Source organism: Arvicanthis niloticus, chromosome 1 (genome assembly GCF_011762505.2).
Source record: "Arvicanthis niloticus isolate mArvNil1 chromosome 1, mArvNil1.pat.X, whole genome shotgun sequence".
NCBI lineage: Eukaryota > Metazoa > Chordata > Mammalia > Rodentia > Muridae > Arvicanthis > Arvicanthis niloticus.
In genome coordinates this window covers 79,369,138-79,390,163 of record NC_047658.1, presented here as the reverse complement: position 1 = coordinate 79,390,163, position 21,026 = coordinate 79,369,138, and the positions used below count along the sequence as shown (strand labels likewise).

Below are 21,026 nucleotides of genomic sequence, written 5' to 3'. Positions count from 1 at the left end.
GTCACTTTGGGAAAGACACTGTGTTACATGACAGGTAATGCTTTCGTATAAGTTATCGATTAGTAGTTAGACTTGCTTCTTTGGACTCCAAAGCCAGGTCTCTTGTCTGGAAGTTGAGTTGAACTCCAGTAAGTTCTAGTAGCATCTCTGTCTTTGTTTATAGACAGGAATCTGCTCATTCAGAGAAAGCAAGACAAAGACTGAAATATATCTGGGTTCTGGAGCACACTTCCAGGCATGCAGTTGCTCTTCTTGTCTGGGTTTGTGGTTTATGGTTATGAGAGAGAGGCAGAGAAGAAGCAGTGTGGTCTTAACTTGGCCACCTGGAAGACCATGTGGACAGAAGGACATGGGTGAAGCAATGTTCTGGCAGCAGATGAGAGCAGGTCTGGATAGGCACTCTGGAAAACATCACACTGCAGCCCCTAAGAAAAGCTTCTTCCACATCCTGAGAGACCAGAAGATCAAATGTTGAGCCCAAGCTGGACTTGCCTGGGCAGCAAAGAAGTCCTATTGTCCTTGGTAACTGGTCTTCCCTGACACATCTAGAGACCCTGCCTTACTTTGTAGGTCCAGAGATCATCTTTTTCTCACAGATCTAGTGGGACCCCTTCTGCTCCAGCAAATCTATGTGACACCTTCTATCTCCAAAAGATCTAGGTGACTCTCTTTCCCTGCTCCTGAAGATGTAGAAGACTTTGCCTTGCCCCCAGCAGATTTAGAGGACATCCATTCTCCTGTCCTTATCAGAACTAGAGAATCCACTTTGCCTTACCCAGGTAGATTTAGAGAACCTTCATTCCCTACCCTCAACAGATCTAGAGTTTCAATTTTTCCTGCCCTGGCATTTCTGCTCTGCCTTGCATTCCTTGGCCCTAGTTGTCACAGGTCTGGCCTGCCCACCCACAGACCTACCAATCAGAGCCACCTAATGTAACTTTTCCACTATAGCCTGCTGACTTTTGATGTCTGAGCAACTGTGCATTTAAGACCCATATTCTCCAGATCCCATATTCTCCAGATTCCTCAGATGTTAGGGAAACAATCGAGCTCTTTGCTTCACTGGTATTGTTCACACTGTGACTGATGGCTTTTTTTCTTTATCTCCCCTTATCTGCCGGACAGATCCTTTTTCTACATTGATAAAATCATCAGAAAGGATGTTCATTAAACTTTTGTCTCTGGGAGAAGCTGAGGCTTGGTGATTATGTGTGCTCAGCAGCTCACCCCATAGTAATTCTTAGGCTACATTCTGTTTCTAGATCAGTCTTGTATCATTCATTTCACTGTACAGATGACTGAAACTCCAAGGTTTCAGATGTCATTGTCTTGTCTACATCTGGACCAGTCTCTGAAACCCTGTCTATGTTAAGTACCCCACCCTGGTTCCATCATCCTCTTGTTGTGTGATGAAATTTTGTTGCTGTCGAGCAGGAAGGATTATGCAAGCTGACTCCATCCCTGATGGAGGCTTGATGGAGTTCCCACCATACAACACTCATGGCCAAATATGTTCTCCTGCTCATGAATTTTGAGTTTTTCTTCAGGAGTCTGTCGCCAGGCACTGTGCTTTCTGAGAGTTGCCTTGCTGCACACTGAGCCAGGTGCTGTGAATTCTCAATGTGCAGTTAAGTCTTGTGTAGCTTACATCTGGGAATGTGTCACAATCATATAGAGATATGCATTGCAGTAGCATACTGTGGCATGAAAGCAAGCAAACAACAACAAATGAAAACAAAACCTAGGGCATCATGGGACCAGAATGATTTCAACCAGGAAATGGGGTGAGCCTTTCTCTGTCTCTGTCTGTCTCTGTCACTGTTTCTCTCTCTCTCTCTCTCTCTCTCTCTCTCTCTCTCTCTCTCTCTCTCTCTCTCTCTGTGTGTGTGTGTGTGTGTGTGTATGTGTGTGTGTAAGGAGGGTGGGTGGTGGGTGGTAGTTTCTTTGCAGGTGGTAAAGACACATGCATTTATGTTCAGAAGCCAACAAAAGACTGTGGAGGTGGGGATACCCTGGATAGCTCCAGGATGCAACCTCTTTGTTCCATCTCTGCTACATCTCTCCCAGTGATTCATCACCACGTCAGCAGTTACTCACTGTCAATGTTCTGCATCCTGCCCTGGACTTCTGTTGCTGCTGCCTTAGAGTATTTACATTCAAGTTTCCCACAAGAAAGCCCATAACAGGCTTCCTGCTCTTTCAATATCATCAAATCAGACTTGGCACTCCCATTGTATAGTTATTAACATTTCCTCCAAACTGAAACCTTCCCTTCTGGATGGAGGAGAGAAGCTCTCCCAACTCACTAGAGACCCAGGAAGCTTAGAAAGCTGCAAGAGTCACAAAGCTCCTCCCCAAGGTCAGATAAGCAGTGGACTGTTGTCAGGGAGGGACTCTCTTTGGTAATGCTGCCTGAAAGTTGTCTTCACACATGCTGGAATGGTCTTTCTGTCACTCAGCTGACTTTGAGTCACCCACAATCATGCAAGTAGTCCCAATAAATTCTCTGGTTCACCAAGACTAGAGCAGAATTGTTTCCATGGACTGTTGTTGATAACCTATGTTCTTTACATTCTCCCAGAAAATGTCATAAAATAGGCCCCGGCAAGACTGCCTTATAGGCTAAAATTAAGCCTAGTGATCACTATGTGAGGCTTAGGAATCAGCCACTGTCCCCCTCAGTTACAGACTAAATGATAATGTGGAAAGGAGGGCGGAAAACACTGTAACCTTTATACAGATGTCCCTGGAACTGCTTATCTCAAAGGCAGTAATGTAACTGGGAGATAACCTCAAGCTTCCATGCCCAGAAATCTTTAACACGTTGTCCCATACCTTCCATCCACACATAAAATCCCTTCTCTAGTTCTTATGCATAATTGGCAGCTTAGGAGTAAAGCCTCCCTGCAGGCTTTCATGATACCAGTAACACAATGCCACTGTCTCCCTGGACACACTTCTAGAGGCATAGGAAGAAAGGTAGGCATGATCATACAGCAGGGGTTTGCAGCTAGAGGAGCCTGGGCTTAATCAAGCCCTGGAGGATAACTTCTCACCTCAATTGCATTCCCTTCATCTGAATTGGGGACAAAGATGCTAACTAGTTGTTGGGTGTGATAAAATGGTAGAAAAGAACAAAAGCATGCCTTATGGCATGATGAAATGTTCGTTACTACTGTTACTTGCAGGGATTCTCTGTAGAGTCTGAGGAGGAGTGGTAAAGAGTGTGGGAATCCCTAAGTTCTGAAGGTTGTATAGATGTATATGCCAGCCAGAGGGAGGGACAGTCTCAACTTTGCTCATGTCAGTGAGAATCCTTACATTACCACATTCTTGGGTCTACTTGAGTCCAATCTCAAGGAAGCCAACAGATGTGAGTGCCGATACAACCTGGAAGTGCTCCAAGCTAGAAGTCTGCCATAGTGAGGTCACGGAAACACCAGGCATGCTGTGTGGGTACACAGAGATTAGTGGCTGGTGTAAAGACACCAGTACTCTCTAGGATCATGGAGAGCCAACAGCTGTCAGGTGGGCCATGAGGTCTCCCTGGGTTTATGTTCCAGGTGGCTAACAACTCACCTCAACGTCATAGTCTGATTATAGCTTAGAGGGGAGGGTCTCTGGGAGAAGTTTGGGAAGAGTGGTTAGGACAACCTTCCCCCAGGGAGTGGTTACTCCAGAGTGTTGTCTTCTCAAATAAGACCCTTTGTTGCATTCCCAGAACTCTGGCACAGAAGCCCTGTCCCCAAAGTTCATTGGCAATCTCCTTTGATCTCATTCTGGAAATGGTATGCTCCATCCTCCTTCCTGGCAGGTCAAACTACCCCATGAATCATCTTATGGACAATGATCTTGTCCGTTTGCTGAGATCAAAGATAGGGCAGAGGCTGCCAATCCAACATCGGTTGCTCGGCTGCAGGCACAAGGACTGATTTCCTCATTTGAAGCCCAAGGCTGGTCATGGCCTCATACAGGGGCCTAGTATTCCTCTCATAGGTAATGACACCAAAATTCCTGGTAGAAATTTGTCTCAGGGATGACTGTCAGCAATCTGGGTATAAATCTGCAGAGAAGCTCCCTTAGGTTGCCTTGTCTCTTGTCCCCGTGTCTCTTTTTGTGTGCAGAGATCAATAGAGTGAGGTTTATCGGGACCATCAATTCAGCTTATTAGACAGTCCCAACATTCCCCTTCCACTACACCTTGTTTTTATCTCTAGTGGGGAACAGCTTGACATTGAGCAAGAGTGAAAATCAAAAGGTAACTTTTATGGCTTAATTTTACAGGGGAAAGTGCCTCTTCCAAAGTCAGAGCTGGGTGTTACACAGTTAAGTGTCCTTTAAAAAGGAGAAGTGAGTGACATTCATGTGGTGTCTTTGCATTGCAATCCTCATGCCCTTCACCACAGAAGTGAATGGGGTAGGGGAACAGAGACATCTATCAGGGTGGTTGGGAGGGTGGCTCTGAGCTATAGTTTGTGTATAGCATGCTCTTAAAGGTCCATGTGTGGAAGGTTTGATGACCAGCTCATGGTGTTATTAGAAAGCAATAAAGCCCTCAGGGTAGGGCCTAGCAGAAGGAAGTTAGGTTATTGATACTGATTCCTGCCTTAGGGTTTTACTGTTGTGAAGAGACATTGTGACCAAGGTGACTCTTATAAAGGACAGCATTTAATTGGACCTGGCTTACAATTTCAGAGGATCAGTTCATTATCATTATGGCGGGAAACATGGCAGCATACAGGCAGACATAGTGTTGGAGGAGCCAAGAGTTCTTTTCTCTATCTTGGTCTAAAGGCAGCCAGAAGACTGGTTTCTTCAGGCAGCCAGGAGTAGGCTCTCTTCCACATTGGGTGGAGTCTGAGAACAGGAACCTCAAAGTCCATCCCCACAGTGTCACACTTCCACACTTCCTCTACCAAGTCCACACCTCCTCCAATAATGCCACACCTCTTAATAGTGCCACTTCCCATGGGCCAAGCATATTCAAATCATACTTCCTGTCCACAATGAGATGAAATGCTTTTCTCTTCTGGCCTCCTCTATGTACACTGCCATGAAGCAACAGGCAAATGACTAAAGGCTGAACTCTAGGGAACCATGAAGCAAATATACCTTTCCTCCCTTTACCTTGACTTCCCACAGGTGTTTGAACAGCAGTGGCAAGCTGACTAACCCTCTGAGAAAACATCTTACCTGCGAAGATGTGGATCAAAGGATACGGTCACTTCATCCTAGAGGACCTAGGTGCTAGATGTACTTATTACTTTTACATACCTGTGACCAAATGACCTAACAGAAATAACACAGGAGAAGAGGGGGTTTGTTTTGACCTCTTATTTCAGAGAGTTCAGCCCCATCGTCATGACAACTGGAGTATGGGGAGGGAGCCACATTCATCTCATGATAGACAGGAAGCAGAGTGTGAGGGAGGCATTTAGGATTAAGTGTAACCTTGAAAGTCAGTGTTCTGCCAACCAGGGACCAAGAATTCAATGGATTAACTTGTGGGGGGCATTTCAGTCAAACCATGAGACTGGATCACCTCAGCAGTGTCCACATGAGGGCAAAGTCTAAAGGGTGAGTGTTGGGCTCACAGGGGAAGTCAGCTGGAGTCTAAGGCAGGCACCCAGAACTAATGTCCATTCTGTCCACAGTCAGGGAAACCTGTGGATCCTATATAAGGACTTGCATCATGGAGGGACTTAATAAGTCAGCCCAATTAGAGTACAGAATGGCCCAAACTGTACAAATTAGCTGGTACTGACAGGGACTGGGCCAGTGGAAGACCAATCATGTCATCATCCCCACATCTTACATCATCTTCCTTTGTGATATTTCTTAGAAGTGTTTCCACTGCAGAGCCCCGGCAGCAACCATATGTTCCTAGTCTGGCAACCTGAAATGCCAATGAGGGCTGTGACCAGCAGATATGAGTATATATTTTGACTGATGCATTTTTTCTTTCTTGTCTCTTTTTATTTTCTTCCCTCAGCAACATAAGCTCTGCTTCAACAATGAATAGAGAGATTGGAAGCATGACTATGTGTATGTGAGGTGGGGAGTGGGGTTAGGAACAATTGGAAAGGAAACTTTATCAACAAGTTGACAGAATTCATTGCTAGGTACTGTGCTGGGCAGTGGTATGGGGCTGTGAGCAAGGCCATTCTCATCTCAGCCATCAGGAAACTTGTGGTTCAGGGGCAGGGTGGCCAGACATTTATAGTGGTGAGGGATGTCCTTGGAATGGTTCATAGTGACAAGGCACTGCTTTGGAGGAAACCAGAGAGTACAGATCATTTTTTCAGTCATTTATTTCAAATGTCTTTGGTTCACTGTACGCATGATGAAAAAACCTTAAGTTTACTCAGCAAAAGACCTCTGGGCAATCTTGTCTTCCTATGTGAAGATGTCTCTGTGTGTGTGTGTGTGTGTGTGTGTGTGTGTGTGTGTGTGTGTGTGAGAGAGAGAGAGAGAGAGAGAGAGAGAGAGAGAGAGAGAGAGAGAGAGCTTGTCCAAGATCACACAGTATGGCGGGCTAAGCTGAGTAGCATGCCCAGGTGCCTCCATCCCTGTGTACTAGCAATGACCCCTTCCTTGCCTGGTTATGCTTCACCTACACCATCTTTTAGGTAGGTGAGAAAGGCCTGAAGTGGGGAGGGAGAAGTATTGTGAGGGACACACACAATCAGGTTCCCAGTAAAAAGGAAAAAGAAGGCTTTGAAGAGATTAGGACATTTGATGGAACAACTTAATGGAGGTTATGAGGAACTGGGACATAAATTCATGGAAAGAAAACACAGGAAAACAAGAGCCTGCTGGTGGAGGGAGGGCCTGGTATTCAAGAGATCTGTGGTGTGCAGATAAGATACAAGATGTGCAGAAAATAAACCCGCTTATGTGCTCTATTTGATGCTCAAAACACTAACTACCTACTATGTGCCAGGTCCTTGTTGAAGATGACAGGGTATCAGAGTTGAAAAACAATCCTTGCTATCACGGTGCGATATTCATTGGCACACAGGGAGAGATTATAAACAATCAAGTGTGGATATGATATGATATATCAGGGATTCTGTTATGTACAGGAGTTTCCCTAGAAAAACTGGTTTGAAAGTCTTTTTTATGAAAATGGTGGTCAATGGAATTTAGTTGTAAAAGAACCATAACATTTTGATTATGGTTGGAGAATGACTACCGGGAGACTAGCTTACAGAGGCCACTATGGCTGTCACAGGGGAAATTTAAATGAGTTTTCTTAAAAGGAGAAATCTGGGTAGCCATGTCCAGAAATAAGGAAAGAGACTTGGGGAAGGTGATTAACTCTCTCTGAAAAACTATAGGTGGGTACAGGAGTCTAGGGCCACAGCCTCACTTACCAGGAAGAACAGTGAACTTGAACCATACAATGACCCCATTGGGAGCTGTCCACTGTACTTGAAGATTTTTTTTTTAAATGTGTTTGATTGTGTATGGCACTACATATTTTAAGGTTTGTTTCTCTTTCTCTTGCTTTCTCTGTCTCTCTCTGTCTCTGTCTCTCTGTCTCTCTCTGTCTCTGTCTCTCTGTCTCTCTGTCTCTCTGTCTCTCTCTCTCTCTGTCTCTCTCTCTCTCTCTCTCTCTCTGTGTGTGTGTGTGTGTGTGTGTGTGTGTGTGTGTGTGTTCATGTGTGCTATATCTATTTGAGTGCCTGAAGAAGCCAGAAGATGATGTGGATTCTGCATTAGACTCTGAGATTCAAACTCAGGTCCTTCAGAAGAGCAGCAAACTCCTGAGCCATCTTTCCAGGCCTGTGTGACACTACTTTTAACATGAACTTAGCAAGCAATGTATGTGTTAGTATTCTCCTGTTCCCCTGCCCAGGGAAGGTTCGGCTGCCTGGTCTTAGTTGCCCATTATAAATAAGTTCTAGCCAACAGAACCACTTGGCCATCTTCCACAAATCTTCTCAATGTTGTTATTGAAATTGCATTCACTGTAGGGAAAGAGGAAAGTATCTTTGGGAACGGTCTGATAAGCTGAAGAATTTCTTCCCTTCTCATTGGTTAGACAGGCTGCTTATCTCCTCTCTAACCACAGCACTGTTCCCTGGGCCCTGTGAGATCTCAGCATGACCAATGTTTAAGAGTCTAGTGAAATCTCCCTCTTCATAGTAGGCTTCCTGACCACTCCCCGGAACAGCTGTCCAGACATCACGATATCCATGTTCCCTGTGCTACTTTGACCTCAACACTTGGAGCAACTTGCTTTCACACTCATCCATTTCTCTTGTCAACATATAAGCCCCATGAGGACAAGGGATTGTCTGTGTCCCGGCACCTATCATCATCCCTACCAGGTATACAAAACTCTACAATACATAGTTATTCCATTATGTACAAGAATAAAAGTGTGCTGTGCCAGTCTGTTCACCTGATGGTTGTATTAAAGTTGTAGTATGAAGTAGATTTGGGGAAAGGCTCAAGTCCTTTCCTTCCCTCACCTCCCTTTGGTGAGAGGGAAGGAGAGCTGGAAATAGAATGGGAGAAGTTTCTGTAAATTTCTGGTAACCATAGAGACAGTGATTTTCGTTTATTAATCTCCTGCTCTTAAGCAGGCTGGGGCCCCATGGTGATTTCTCCAAATTGCTCAGTCTGGTTATCCTGCAGCCTTCCTCATTAAGAAGAACAGGCCCATTCCTATCCTGCAGCACTTTAATTACTGTGAGCAGAAGAACCACGCTCTTACGCTAATTACCGCGTGTTCTAACTTGGCTGCACCACTGCTTTGGAACAATGTAACACGGCCACAAGCCCTAAACCCCTGGAGCCTTCCATGCCAGGTGGTAGGTGTAAGCAGGCAGCTTCCTCCCCAAGCCAGGGGCTCTCTCCTTTCATTCAGCTGTCTTGAAGGTGAGGCTCAGGACCTTCTTGAACAGCTTTTCATTTGAGGCAGGGCAAGCCACCAGCGGGGGTTCCTGCCCATGAAGGCTATGCTTTTGATAGCAAGAATTACCCTTGGGAAGTATGCTCTTCTTGTTGCCTGGCCTCTGTGGCCACTGATTTCATGGCTCTTTTCTTCTCTTCCCATGCAGAAAGACATGTAGCTTCTGTGAGTGCACTTCTGGTCAAGTAAGGGTCTTCTCAATGGCTTCAGGAAGCTGGGAAAATGGACAGTCTGGGGGCAGCGCCTTTCGTGGCCATTTCGTCCTTGGTATGGCCATGAGAAGACCAGAGTTAGAATTCTCTCTCTCTCTCTCTCTCTCTCTCTCTCTCTCTCTCTCTCTCTCTCTCTCTCTCTCTCTCCCTCTCCCTCTCTCTCTCTCTCTCTCTCTCTCTCTCTCTCTCTCTGTGTGTGTGTGTGTGTGACCACTGAATGGCAGATGACTTCTGCTTTAGCCATTAGTAGCTATGAGTGACAGACATTAGGCTTGCTCCTTCTGTCTCATCTGTGTTGGGATTCTGACTTTAACTTCCATTTGGGTCACTGGATGGATGGGATGTGGGGAACACTTCCAAGAGTGAGGAAGAGTGGGTTTAATAGAGTCTCTAGGTGGAGTCACAGCTCTCTCCTAAAGTCAGTCACCTAAGGTCTGACCTTCCTGCCTTTAGAGACACTAAGACTTCCCTTCAGCTGCGTTTTTCATCCTTTGGTTTTGAAATGCTAAGCCATCCTTCCAGCAAATGTTCTGAAAGAAGCCTCCTTTGGCTGTGTGCTATACTAGGTCAAAGCTTCTTACCCTCTGGCTCGTTAACCCATAATAAAGTGTGGGGGTTGTGAAAGATCTGAAAGAGCCAAAGGTTCTGAGTGCACCGAGACAAAAGCTTAGTTCAAAAGTCAAACTCATGAAGAATCGGAGAAGTTTCTGCCGGTGCTGACCTATATATGGCACATAACTTCTCTGCAGCCTTGGTTCTAAACACAGGTACTTTGCAGCCTATATACCAAGGCCATATGACAGCAATGGGTGCTCCCTGAAACAGGCTCAGCTTCAAGGTTGCTGTATGATATAAGTTGCAGTGTTTTACTCTCCATTCAAAGTTTTCAGTTCCCATAGAAATACACTAGTCAATTACAGACAGCAGAACTTCCTGTATCCTGACCACTATGGCTCACACGTAAACTTAGTGAGCCTTTGGATTGTGCTGTATTGAAAAGACAAGCATAAGGAGGTCATTCATATATTAGTTTTCCATTTATCTTTAATAAATGATAAATTTTCTCTATACCCAAAGAATTGTTTTAAGATAATTTTTTGTGATTTATCATCAAAGTTTGATTTAAATACCTGTTTTAAATACCTATATACTCAGTATCACTTAAGATTTCCCAGGTAAGAGGGGCTATGTTTATAAGAAGTCTTAAGAAGCCTTGCGCCAGATGCTCAGGTCCTGCCCCACAGCTGACATGGCCACTAACCCATGTTCATGCTGTTATGGCCAAGCTTTCAGTAGCTTTAGACTTCTGCTGCGTAGGTAGGTCCCATCTTTGGCATACTGGAGATGAGGCCTTGGAGAGAATTGGGGCTCCTGACCACACCAGAAAAGCTGAAGGAGGTTTGGGGATAGACCAGCACCTGGTGTGATCCCAGTGGTGTCCCCAGCAGATCCAAAAGCTCAGCTGTTCTTCTTTCCAGGTGCCGCAACCTCTCATTCCCCGACAGCCTACCAGAGGTGAGCATCGTGTTCATCTTCGTCAACGAGGCACTTTCGGTGCTGCTGCGTTCCATCCACTCAGCCATGGAACGCACGCCATCACACCTGCTCAAGGAGATCATCCTGGTGGACGACAACAGCAGCAACGGTGAGTGCCCGTCCCGTGAGGGCTGATAAGAGTCTTTAGCTTTGGGTTTTCATTTCTCAAGGCTTTTATTGGCTCTTCCATCTAGGGGGTATTGCCACAGTTTCATGATGGTCACTGCTTGGAAAGTCCATGTGCACCCCAGAGGGGCCATGTCTTCAGTGGCTGACCACTGCTTCTCCCAGCATTTCAAAGCAATATGAGGAGATGAGATGTCGTGAATCGACTCCACCTCACATACCATAACTGTTTCCTATGAAGGAAGCATTGTTTCACTAATGGTAGTCACCTTCACTTGGATGATGACATGTAGTTGTTTTGCCATCAAGAGTGAGGATGGTGTTGATGGTGGGGTTGTTGATAGATGTGAACCAAATAAAAGCAATGGAGCTATTAGAAATTTGTGTGAATCCCTCTGATGTCTATTCTTTGTTCCCCGAAAGGCTCAAGCTTGCCTGCAAGTGCCTTATTGAACTATTCTGTGTGTCTTTCTCCAGCCTCCACCAGCAACCTCTATCCATTGGTACATGCTTCACATCCTCTGATTCCCACTCTCATAAGTTCCCAGAACTCTCCAGACTTAAAGATCAGGTGTGCAAAGCTTAGAGACCAGTGCTCTCATCAGGACCATATCCGTTCATGTGCTTATGATAATGTATGACCTTAAATAGTCAGCCATGGTGTGAGCAGTTCACATGTCCTTGCATTGTCTTTCAAGCCTTCTCTGGCGTATGTAGGGAAATTCCTGATGAATCAGTTACTGTAATGAGGTGGGCAATTTTTGATTTGTTATCAATTAAAGCTGAAACATATCAGATAATTGAAATGCCTTTCATCTCAATAAGTGAGTTTTTCTTTTCATTTTTTTTTTGTCTTGAGTTAAGAACCACAGGGACAGAGTTGTGGGTGGATTCAGGAGCTTTCCAAAAAGAACACTTGTGATTCACTTGCTTTGTCTCCCCATGAACACAAAGGAAGGAGACATAAATTATGTGAGAAAGCTGCCAATGTCATTCTGAAGGAGGTGGACATGAGACCCGTAGGAGAGGCCCAGCCCTCATCTCTATTGGTATCCACCTTCACCTCATTGAAGATTCAATGAAAGGACCCTCCAGAGAGCTGTGCACCTACCTCTTAGATCAAATGAGGGAGTGGAGGGATGCCAGAACCTCTCTTCCAGAGGTGAGGGTATTTCCAAATAAAAGATACTCCCAAGTCTCACTCTGATACATTTATCACAGACTAAAGGAAGAGATTCCACTTGACTTTAATCTGTGGAGAGAGCATAGGGATGCTGCACTGGTTTTCTAAGAAATTTAGGTACAGAAAATGTCAGATATGAAAGATTTCTTATGTGAGTTTTTAGAATGTAGACTTTATTCTGTCAATGATGGTGACCATCAGATGGCTTTGGTGAGAGCAGTGAGGGTTGAGCAAAGGAGAAGCTTGTCTGTGCTTTGTGATCCTGGGTGGAGAAAAGGCCTCTGGATGAAGGGACATGGTAAGAAGGCTCCTGGAGAAGGACAGACCGGAAGTCCACGACCAGAACTGAGAACAAGACGTTAGCCTGAGAGATATTACAGAGGAAGAATTGTGGAACCTGCCATGGACAGATGATCCAAATGAAAGCAGGACACTGATGACTTGAAGTTTCAAACGAAGATGATGTAAGGGATGGTGGGCATTGTCCTAGGAGATGGAGGTGACAGAGCAGTGTGCTGGTGCAGTGCTTACTCATGAATGAATGACATACTTTTCATGTATGCCATTCAAACAATACTTGGGAGCTTTCAACCCTATAGGGAGTCCAGTACAGTGAAGTAACTCAGCTGCAGGGGGAGCTACACCCAGATGCATAGGTGACGAAACCACATATCATTCCCAAGTGAGCGTCTGCACCTGCTGTGAGGACTGGAGCAGCATCCCATATCCTGAGTAACGTATTGGCTGTAGTATGTACAGAGTTGCCAGTGGGCTCTGGGTTGTAGCTCACTATTAGCTCACTTGCTTAGCATGTACCAGGCTCCAGGCTTTGTTTTGAAGTGCTAGAAAAATAATTTTTTAAAAGATATTAGCATTAGGGAAGCTGAGATGAGGGTGTATGAAACCATCTTCTACACTCTGGGTTTTTAATTACTTCAAAAGGATGATGTCAAGCCAGATGTGGTGTTGTATGCCTGTAATCCCAGTACTCCAGAGACAGGTGGCTCTTTGGGAGTTCAAGGCTAGCCTGATCTACATTGCAAGTTTCATGCCTGTCAGTATTGTATAATGATACCCTGTCTCAAAATAATAATAATAGTTTTTATAATAATTATAATAATAATAACAACTATTATTATAATATATTCTATATATTATTTTATAATATATTATATATTATTTTATTATATTATATATTTTATTATATTATATATATAATATATAATATATAATAATAATAACTATGATTATTATTATTATAAAACAACCCAAAAGCTCTCCTAAGAGATTCTACCTCTTTAAATTTGAGGCATCAAGGACTGGAAATTACTATTTTTAAAGCACCCTTAACAATCCATAGCTCTAACCTGGATATTCATAGCCTGGATGAATGGTCCAAATGTGCCTCCACTCTCTACCCAGTAAGGTCACTGTGCTGGGAGACAGGCATTTAAAGAGAAGAGCAGAGAGTAAGAACCCAGAGGCTTAAGAGAGTGTTGGAGGTGAGCTAGTCAGGATCTGGAAGGAGAAGGTGGGCAGTGACAGGTGTGGCAGCGTAGGAACCACAGAGAATCAGGAGCCAGTGGTCTCCCCAGACAGTCAAGTTTTCTGGAAAGAAAGAGCTACAGGTTGTCCAAACCCACAGGCAGGTAGATGATAAAAAGTCAGAGAAATCCAGGGTCTGGGAAATCTGGGCTCTGGAAGCCTTGATAAATAGCAGTGGTCATCCAAGGGTGGGGCTGTGGATGAAAAGCCATGTGCGGAGGGGAAAGCAGGGAGGGGGAGTTCTCTATGAGGGATTCGACTCCAAGGGAGCATCACCAGCTAAGGCAAGGAGCTGGAGCAGTGCTTCTCAAAAGTAAACATTCACAGCAGCAGCATCTACAGCAGGAAGTAAGCTTCCGTCTGACCCAGGATAACACGCCCACTCATGCCCCTGCACACACCTCCCTGGACTGAAGCAGAACTTCTAAGAAACAATACCTACTCTTTCATGGCACAAACCTTTCTGCCATTTCCCATTGTATTCTGTGCTGTGGTGTTTAATGTTATTGTATTTTGTTTTATTCTTTCTCTATCAGAGGTAGGCTGCTCTCAAGATCCTGAGTGCATATCAAAAGCACTTCTGTGAACTTGGGGAGCTGGGGGTCCAGGTCATTTCTGTAGTGATTCTGTAGTGATGGGTCTGAAGAGGGGGCCCAAGACCCTGGAGTCAGAGTCTCTGAACTCTATAGAAGCAGGAGAGGATGTGTCTGGGGTGGAGATACCAAAGAGAACAAAGGGCGTGTCTGTTCACCAGTCCATACACAGAGAATGAAGAGGCAGCAGAGGCCATAGAGGACATCACAGCCTTAGGCTTATTCCTAGCACCCTGTGGCCAGCAGGGGTCCAAGACTAGAGTTCCCTGTGTAGAATGAGACAGGAAGGTGACCAGCAGAGAGGCAGTCTGGTAAAGGGATAAGAGAGACACCCTAAGGAATGGTGCACCCCTGGTCTGATGCTTCAGCCTGACCCAGTGGCTGCACCTCTACCCTCAGCAGCCTCTGTCTGGGGAGCTACTCCTGTCAGATATCATGTCACCAAGACTGTCACAAGTTCATCAGATGGACTCACTTCAGCTCCGCCAACACTGCAGGAGTCTGACCTATCAGGTGGAGTCCTTGCATTAAGTATAAAGCATAGAGGAAGGAGACAGATCCCCTTTGGTCACTTAGCATTGGTTTTCTTACGTCCCCCATGGGGAACTTTAGACACTCCTTGCCCTGTCTGTCTGACAAAACCCCTGAAAACAGCAAGGGTCAAGGAAAGCAAAGGTTTTGTGGAAGTGACAGAGAGCTAAGGGAACTAGGGACAGGTAAAAGAGGCAATAAAACCATGGCACAGCTGTTGGAGGTGACAGGTCACGGTGTAAAGGTGGCTCACCATGATGGGAAAGCACAGGGCTGGACATTCCGCCAGCTTGGCAGTTCGAGCTCTTTCTAGCATCTCGGTGCTAGTGTGTTCTTAACCTGTGTGAACCCTATTCTCCTTATCTGTAAAATTGAGATGTTTAATTCCTACCTCTGGGATTGTTCAGAGTCTTGGAAGAGATAAGAGTTGATGGAAGAATTTGGGCTTTAAAATTACTAAATTAAGCAGTGCAGGGCTGTGGGAATGGTTTCCTCAGAGAGCCAGGGTCTTTGTGTGTGCTGAGACCTCCTCTCCCCACCTTCTCTGCTGCAGTCTGGGCTTCCTCAAACAGAGAGAGAAAAGGCCAATCATGCTTCCTCACCTACATCTCCACTGTTAGCTTCCTCCGAGGGCAGGGCTTGAGCCTCTGCCAGCAGTCCTGTGGAAGAGCCTCCGTTCATCTGCTCAGCTGCTTCCTCCCCCAACTCTGCTTCTCCAGAGACCAGCTTCTGCTTAGGATGCTGTCACTCCCTGCAGCAGTCTTAAATGCCAGTGTTTACTTGTGATTAACAGTATGGAGATTTATTCCTGCCTCAGGACATTGATATGTGCTTGCATTCCACCGGACACATTCTTACCCATGCCTCGTACTTTGCTTTATTGTCTCTTTGGGGCTTCTCTCAAGTACACCTTCTTACAGGGGCTGTCAGTGACCTGTACTGTTTAAATGGCAGCCCTTGTCCATGCTTCCCATCATTCTGCAGCCTCTCTACTTTCTTTCCCTCTGAAACACTTATTGCCCTCTGGTGGACTGAGCTTAGCTGCTCCCTCTCACCAATTTATCTGTATGCTACAACACGCATACACACCTCTCTCTCTCTCTCTCTCTCTCTCTCTCTCTCTCTCTCTCTCACACACACACACACACACACACTATACCACATCACATCACACCATATACCACACACATACATACCACACAAAAACACATACACACACATCACACCATACCACATAGACATAGACATACCACACCAGACACACAGGCACACCTCTCTCTCTCTCTCTCTCTCTCTCTCTCTCTCACACACACACACACACACACACACACACACTATACCACATCACATCACACCATATACCACACACATATATACCACACAAAAACACATACACACACATCACACCATACCACATAGACATAGACATACCACACCAGACACACAGGCACACCTCTCTCTCTCTCTCTCTCTCTCTCTCTCTCTCTCTCTCTCTCTCACACACACACACACACAAACAACATCACACCACACACACACACACCACACCACACACACAGAGGAGAGAGAGAGAGAGAGAGAGAGAGAGAGAGAGAGAGAGAGAGAACTGTTCCATGTGAAAGCTCCAGGAATATGAAGCATCTTTGCCACAACTGCCTCCCCTGTGTGAGGACTGGTACGTAGTACTTGAAAGGATTTGATGCATGGGTTTGATGAAAGGATGAGTGAATCTGCTATCTGAACATCTAGAGTCTGCCTGGTGCCACTGGCAACCTCTGTCCCCATGTCTAAGTGTTGTTCTTCTTCATGGTGCAGTACCAAAGGCTGCTGGGCCAGGCTCAGATTCCCTAGAGCAGGCACAGGGATGGAGCAGAGCCTCTTGCTGCAACCCGGGAATAGAGCATGAGCACAGGTGGAGGATGGAATGCAGAGCAGGAAGGGGCCTTTCCCAGCATATCCTGAAGTTAGTGCCTGTCCTCAGCACCAGAGGACCACCAAGATTCCATGCCTTGGTCAGTGTAACTCATCTCCTGCAAGGAGTCCTCATGATCAGCCACAGCCCGCAGCTCAGCTCTACAACTCTTTTTTTAAATTGGATATTTTATTTACAATTCAGATGTTATCTCCTTACCCCATTCCCCCTACCCACCCAGGAACCCTCTATTTCATCCCCCCTCCTCCTGCTTCAATGAGGCTGTGCCCCCACCTACCCCCCCACTCTCACCTCCCCACCCTCAAATTCCCCCACACATGGTGTCCAGCCTTCATGGAACCAAAGATCTCCTCTCCCACCTATGCCCGACAGGGCCATCTTCCCCTACATATACAGCTGGAGCCATGGGTCCCTCCCTATGTGCTCCCAGGCTGGTGGTTTAGACCCTGGGAGCTCTTGTTGGTTGATATTGTTGCTCCCCCCATGGGGCTGCAAACCCTTTCAACTCCTTCAGTCTTCACTCTAACTCCTCCATTGGGAACCCCTTGATCAGTTCAATGGGCTCTATAACTCTTAAACCCACAATTCCAGGCCTTTGTGCCTCTTCACTATCTCAAGGAAATGACGGGAACAAGCTCTGAGACCCCTGGGCTTTGCAGTGAGTGGCAGTGGGCCAGTGCCTTCGACTGTCGCTGGCATTATCACCTTGGGCTTCCAGTAGAATGGGACCCCCAAAGTTTTCATCCAATGCAGTTATTGCTTCTTTTTATTCACTCATTCATTGGTTCCCTCAGCAAGTTTCAAATCATGTGACTCTGTGATCTTATTCATGCCCCACAGTATCCCAGTCCTGGAATACTGTGGTTCTGAGCCAGGTTCTGGTGAACATGAATCCTTTGGGTCCCCTCACCAGCCATTCAGCTAGCATATCCCACAGCTTCACTACCCCCACTTCCAACAAACAAACTACAAAATAGGCTTCTTCCATAGACTCTGTTAGTCTCATTTATGAATTCAGGTCCTCTTTTGATAAACAGAAAAAAAATCATATGCCCTTCTTTCCTGCCTCTTGAAATTTCAAAGTTAATCTTTATTTTGTTACTAAGAACATCAAAGGGATGGTAATGTCAAGTCCTCTTTTAAGAATCCCTTTCCCTGGAGGCTTCAATCTGCTCTTGACTTGGCAGACACTTGCTCAGCCTCCATCCATCCCCAGCACTTGCTCTCTGCTTCTGCTTGCAGACTGGAGAGAGGTGGCTTTAGCATGTCCAGGACTCTGGGGCTTTGGTGGTCCTGTCCCTCTCTGCCAGTCTTTGATCATCCTTGCTTGTGAATCTAGTCTTCATACTGGCCATTTTCACATGAAGTCTTTTATATTTGCTGCCAGGAGAAGACATAGAACTAGGTTAAGATTTAAGTGACAAGCAGGATGGAGCTGTCCCCTTGTGTCATAATGACAGACAGACCACCAAGAATCTACAGACTCAGAATCAGTCCATCAACCTTAGCTGATTCCCTGAGTGAATTTGCATATTGCTATGACCAGCTACTTTAGAGATCAGTTTATGAGAGGGGTAGGAGAGTTTACTCACAGTTTGATGGCAGCCCATCCTGTGGGGACCCTTGGCAGCAGCAGCATGAGGCTAGTCACAATGCATCTATGGTTAGGGAGCAAAGAGAGATGGATGTTAGCTCTCAACTTACATTTTCCTTCTTATTCAACCAAGGCCCCAGCCCAAAGGCTGGTGCCACTCACATGTGAGATGGGTCTGCCCTCTTCAATTAAGCCTATCTAACATTACCCTCACAGACACACCTAGAAGTGTTTCCATGGTGATTTTAAATCCAGCCAAGGTGACGGTGATGATAAACCATCACAGTGGCTCTTGGAAGGAAGCTGAGACTACAGAGGACAGAAGAAGCCTTCAGTGCCCCTGTGTACACGGCAGAACCAGGCTGCAGTCCTGTCTTCTCACCCCAGTCAAAGCTCCCTCTGACTCCACAGTTGTCTCCTTACTCAGTTCCTGCTCCAGTTCTTCTGTCTTCATCCTGTGTGAGCATGGCTGCCCAGGGCAAGGCAACCCTGGGCTGGGTTTTAGTGCTTGAACATGCGGGCAACATAGCTGTCTTGTGGGAATGAGAGACCCCTACCATCTTTGTTCCAAGATTTAATAATCAAAAGTAGGCCCATTTGCTTCCACAAAGCTGTTCTTCATTTTGCATCCCACAGAACTGTCTGGATGAGGGAGCGTCTCAGTGTTCCCATGTCCCTCCCAACCACACTGTGTCTTAGCTGGGCATAAATGGCAGCCCTAAATGCTATTTAGAAAGAGATGAACCAAGGTAGGCAGGTTAAGAGCAACCCAGCATGGGTCACCCCAGGACCTTTATGTGTAGCTTGTGGGAATCACTTGGCCAATTTGCAGATAAAAGAGTAGCTACAATAGCCCCAAGATACACATAGGCAATAAAACTAAGTTTTACAGGTTAACAAGAAACAAGGGTGTGCAGGGCCCATGGCCACACAACCAAGAAGAATGGATAAGGAAACCCAACTTTTTGGCCTTGATATCTCTTTCTACTATTCTACTTGGGTAATTTGATGGTTATGTCTGGACAGCCAAGATTCTCGACACTTCCAGAGGAGGATAGATCAGATCTAAAGTGATAGCCACACATCTGAAAAAGGTTGGCCTGTGCTCTGAAGCTCCAACATGGACTAGGACCTCAGTCTCTTCCTAGATACAGGATGGCTAGAATCCAGAATCAGCTAAGTGACCTTCAGACTGGGTCCTTCTGAGGCACACACCCCCATCCCCCACCTCATGGAGCTCTTCTCTGTGCCAGTGCCATTTTAAGTGTATTCCATAAATTAATCATGCCCTATGATAGTGGTAAGAGTCACCATCAGTGTGACTTTATATAACAAGCCAACAGGCACAGAGAAGCAAAGTGACTTTTTTCAAAGTCACACAGAGGTGAGAATGGAACCCAGGCTGCATGGCTTCAGAGCCTATGTTCTCGCCCATTGGGCAGGCTGCCTGCCATGCCCCGTAGTGCTCTGACTCCAAAGTACTCGTGTGACCTTTGTTCCCATTCTCTAATTCCACTCCCTCGGGAGAGAGCAAAGCTTTGCAGCAAAGTAAGAGAAATGAGGAACATGAGAAAAAATGGGCTGTCTCCTGCACTGCAGCCTTACTGGGTTCTGTAAGGAGAGGCGCGTGACACAGATGCTTTGCAAGTCTATGGAATAGTTAGTGACCATGGGTAACCTTGTGAACTTTGAATTAGAAAAACATTGGTGTGTGTGTGTGTGTGTGTGTGTGTGTGTGTGTGTGTCTGTTTCCATGGGTTTGAGTGCAGTGTGTGTGTACAACTGCTTGCATGTCTGTGTATATATGGTTAGGTATTCGTGTGCATGTCTGGGCATGCTATGCATAGATGTGTATGCCTGTGTGAGTGCTTTTGTGTGGGTGAGCCCCTATATACACACAATCATTCAGTAGTAAGCATGTGTGTACATGTAATCAGTGGTGTGCAGGGCCCCACAAACAGTGGATTAAGCCCTGTCCCTGCTTTTCACCACCTATATTCACCTTCAAATCCAGATGGATAACAAGTGATTGTGAGTCACTGTCACTTTCCACAACTGGTAAGATAGTCACCAAGTAATGACGAAGTAGAACCCTTATTCCTGAGTTCCTTGCTGTCAGCTGCTGGGTCACCTTTCATCTTCTTGGAAAATCCCCACCATCCTTTGGCCCAGAGCCTGCCTAATCATTGTTTAATGTTTCAAAGATGCTGGCCTACATAAGAGATACTCATTCTGGGCCATAAAACCACCAACAGCTTTGCATGCAGCTGGAATAATTGCAAAAATTAAAAAAAAAAAATCAGAGGCAAAAAAACCAGTCCTGTAGTCTTGTGCTTTATGAAGCTTAGAAAATCCCATGTAGCTAATTAAATTACAACTAAGATTCAGACAGCTTAAAGGTGTTTACACAGCCAGCCATGTAAGCGGTAAGCCTGTCTTCACTGGTCTGCTTCAGGCTAAGGCACCTTGTTGCTACCTATCACCATCTTTTCTCCAGCGAGACCAGGCTTACCCATGCCCAGCACTGGCAGTGGCCCTCCAGTAATCTCGAGGTTCAGGCAGTGAGACACCATGTTCTGCAAGAGTCCAGTTGCTGCCTAGAATTGCTTCTGACTACTGCATTGTTCATCGGAAGTCTGGAGAATGACTCCATGTGATAGTTAATATTAGATGTCGATTTGACAGGATCTACAATCTCCTCTGGGCATGCCTGTGAGGGAATTTCTACATCAGGTTCAATGTGGTGCACAAATGCAAACTAAAATTTGGGCAACATACTCCCATGGAGTGGGGAAGCCAGACTGAATATGAAAAACACAAGCCTAGATCAGCATCTGCTTCCTGCTGCCC

The 21,026-nt window shown here is 45.7% G+C and overlaps 1 protein-coding gene across 3 annotated transcripts in view; it reads left to right on the top strand.

The window, feature by feature from the left end:
* Nucleotides 1-21,026, top strand: part of Galnt18 (polypeptide N-acetylgalactosaminyltransferase 18) — a 303,973-nt gene that overhangs the window by 160,872 nt on the left and 122,075 nt on the right. For all 3 annotated transcript variants that reach the window (XM_076940952.1, XM_076940953.1, XM_076940954.1), the window contains exon 3: nt 10,614-10,780. In XM_076940952.1, the coding sequence (XP_076797067.1) occupies nt 10,614-10,780 (167 nt within the window). The remainder of the gene's footprint in view (nt 1-10,613; nt 10,781-21,026) is intronic.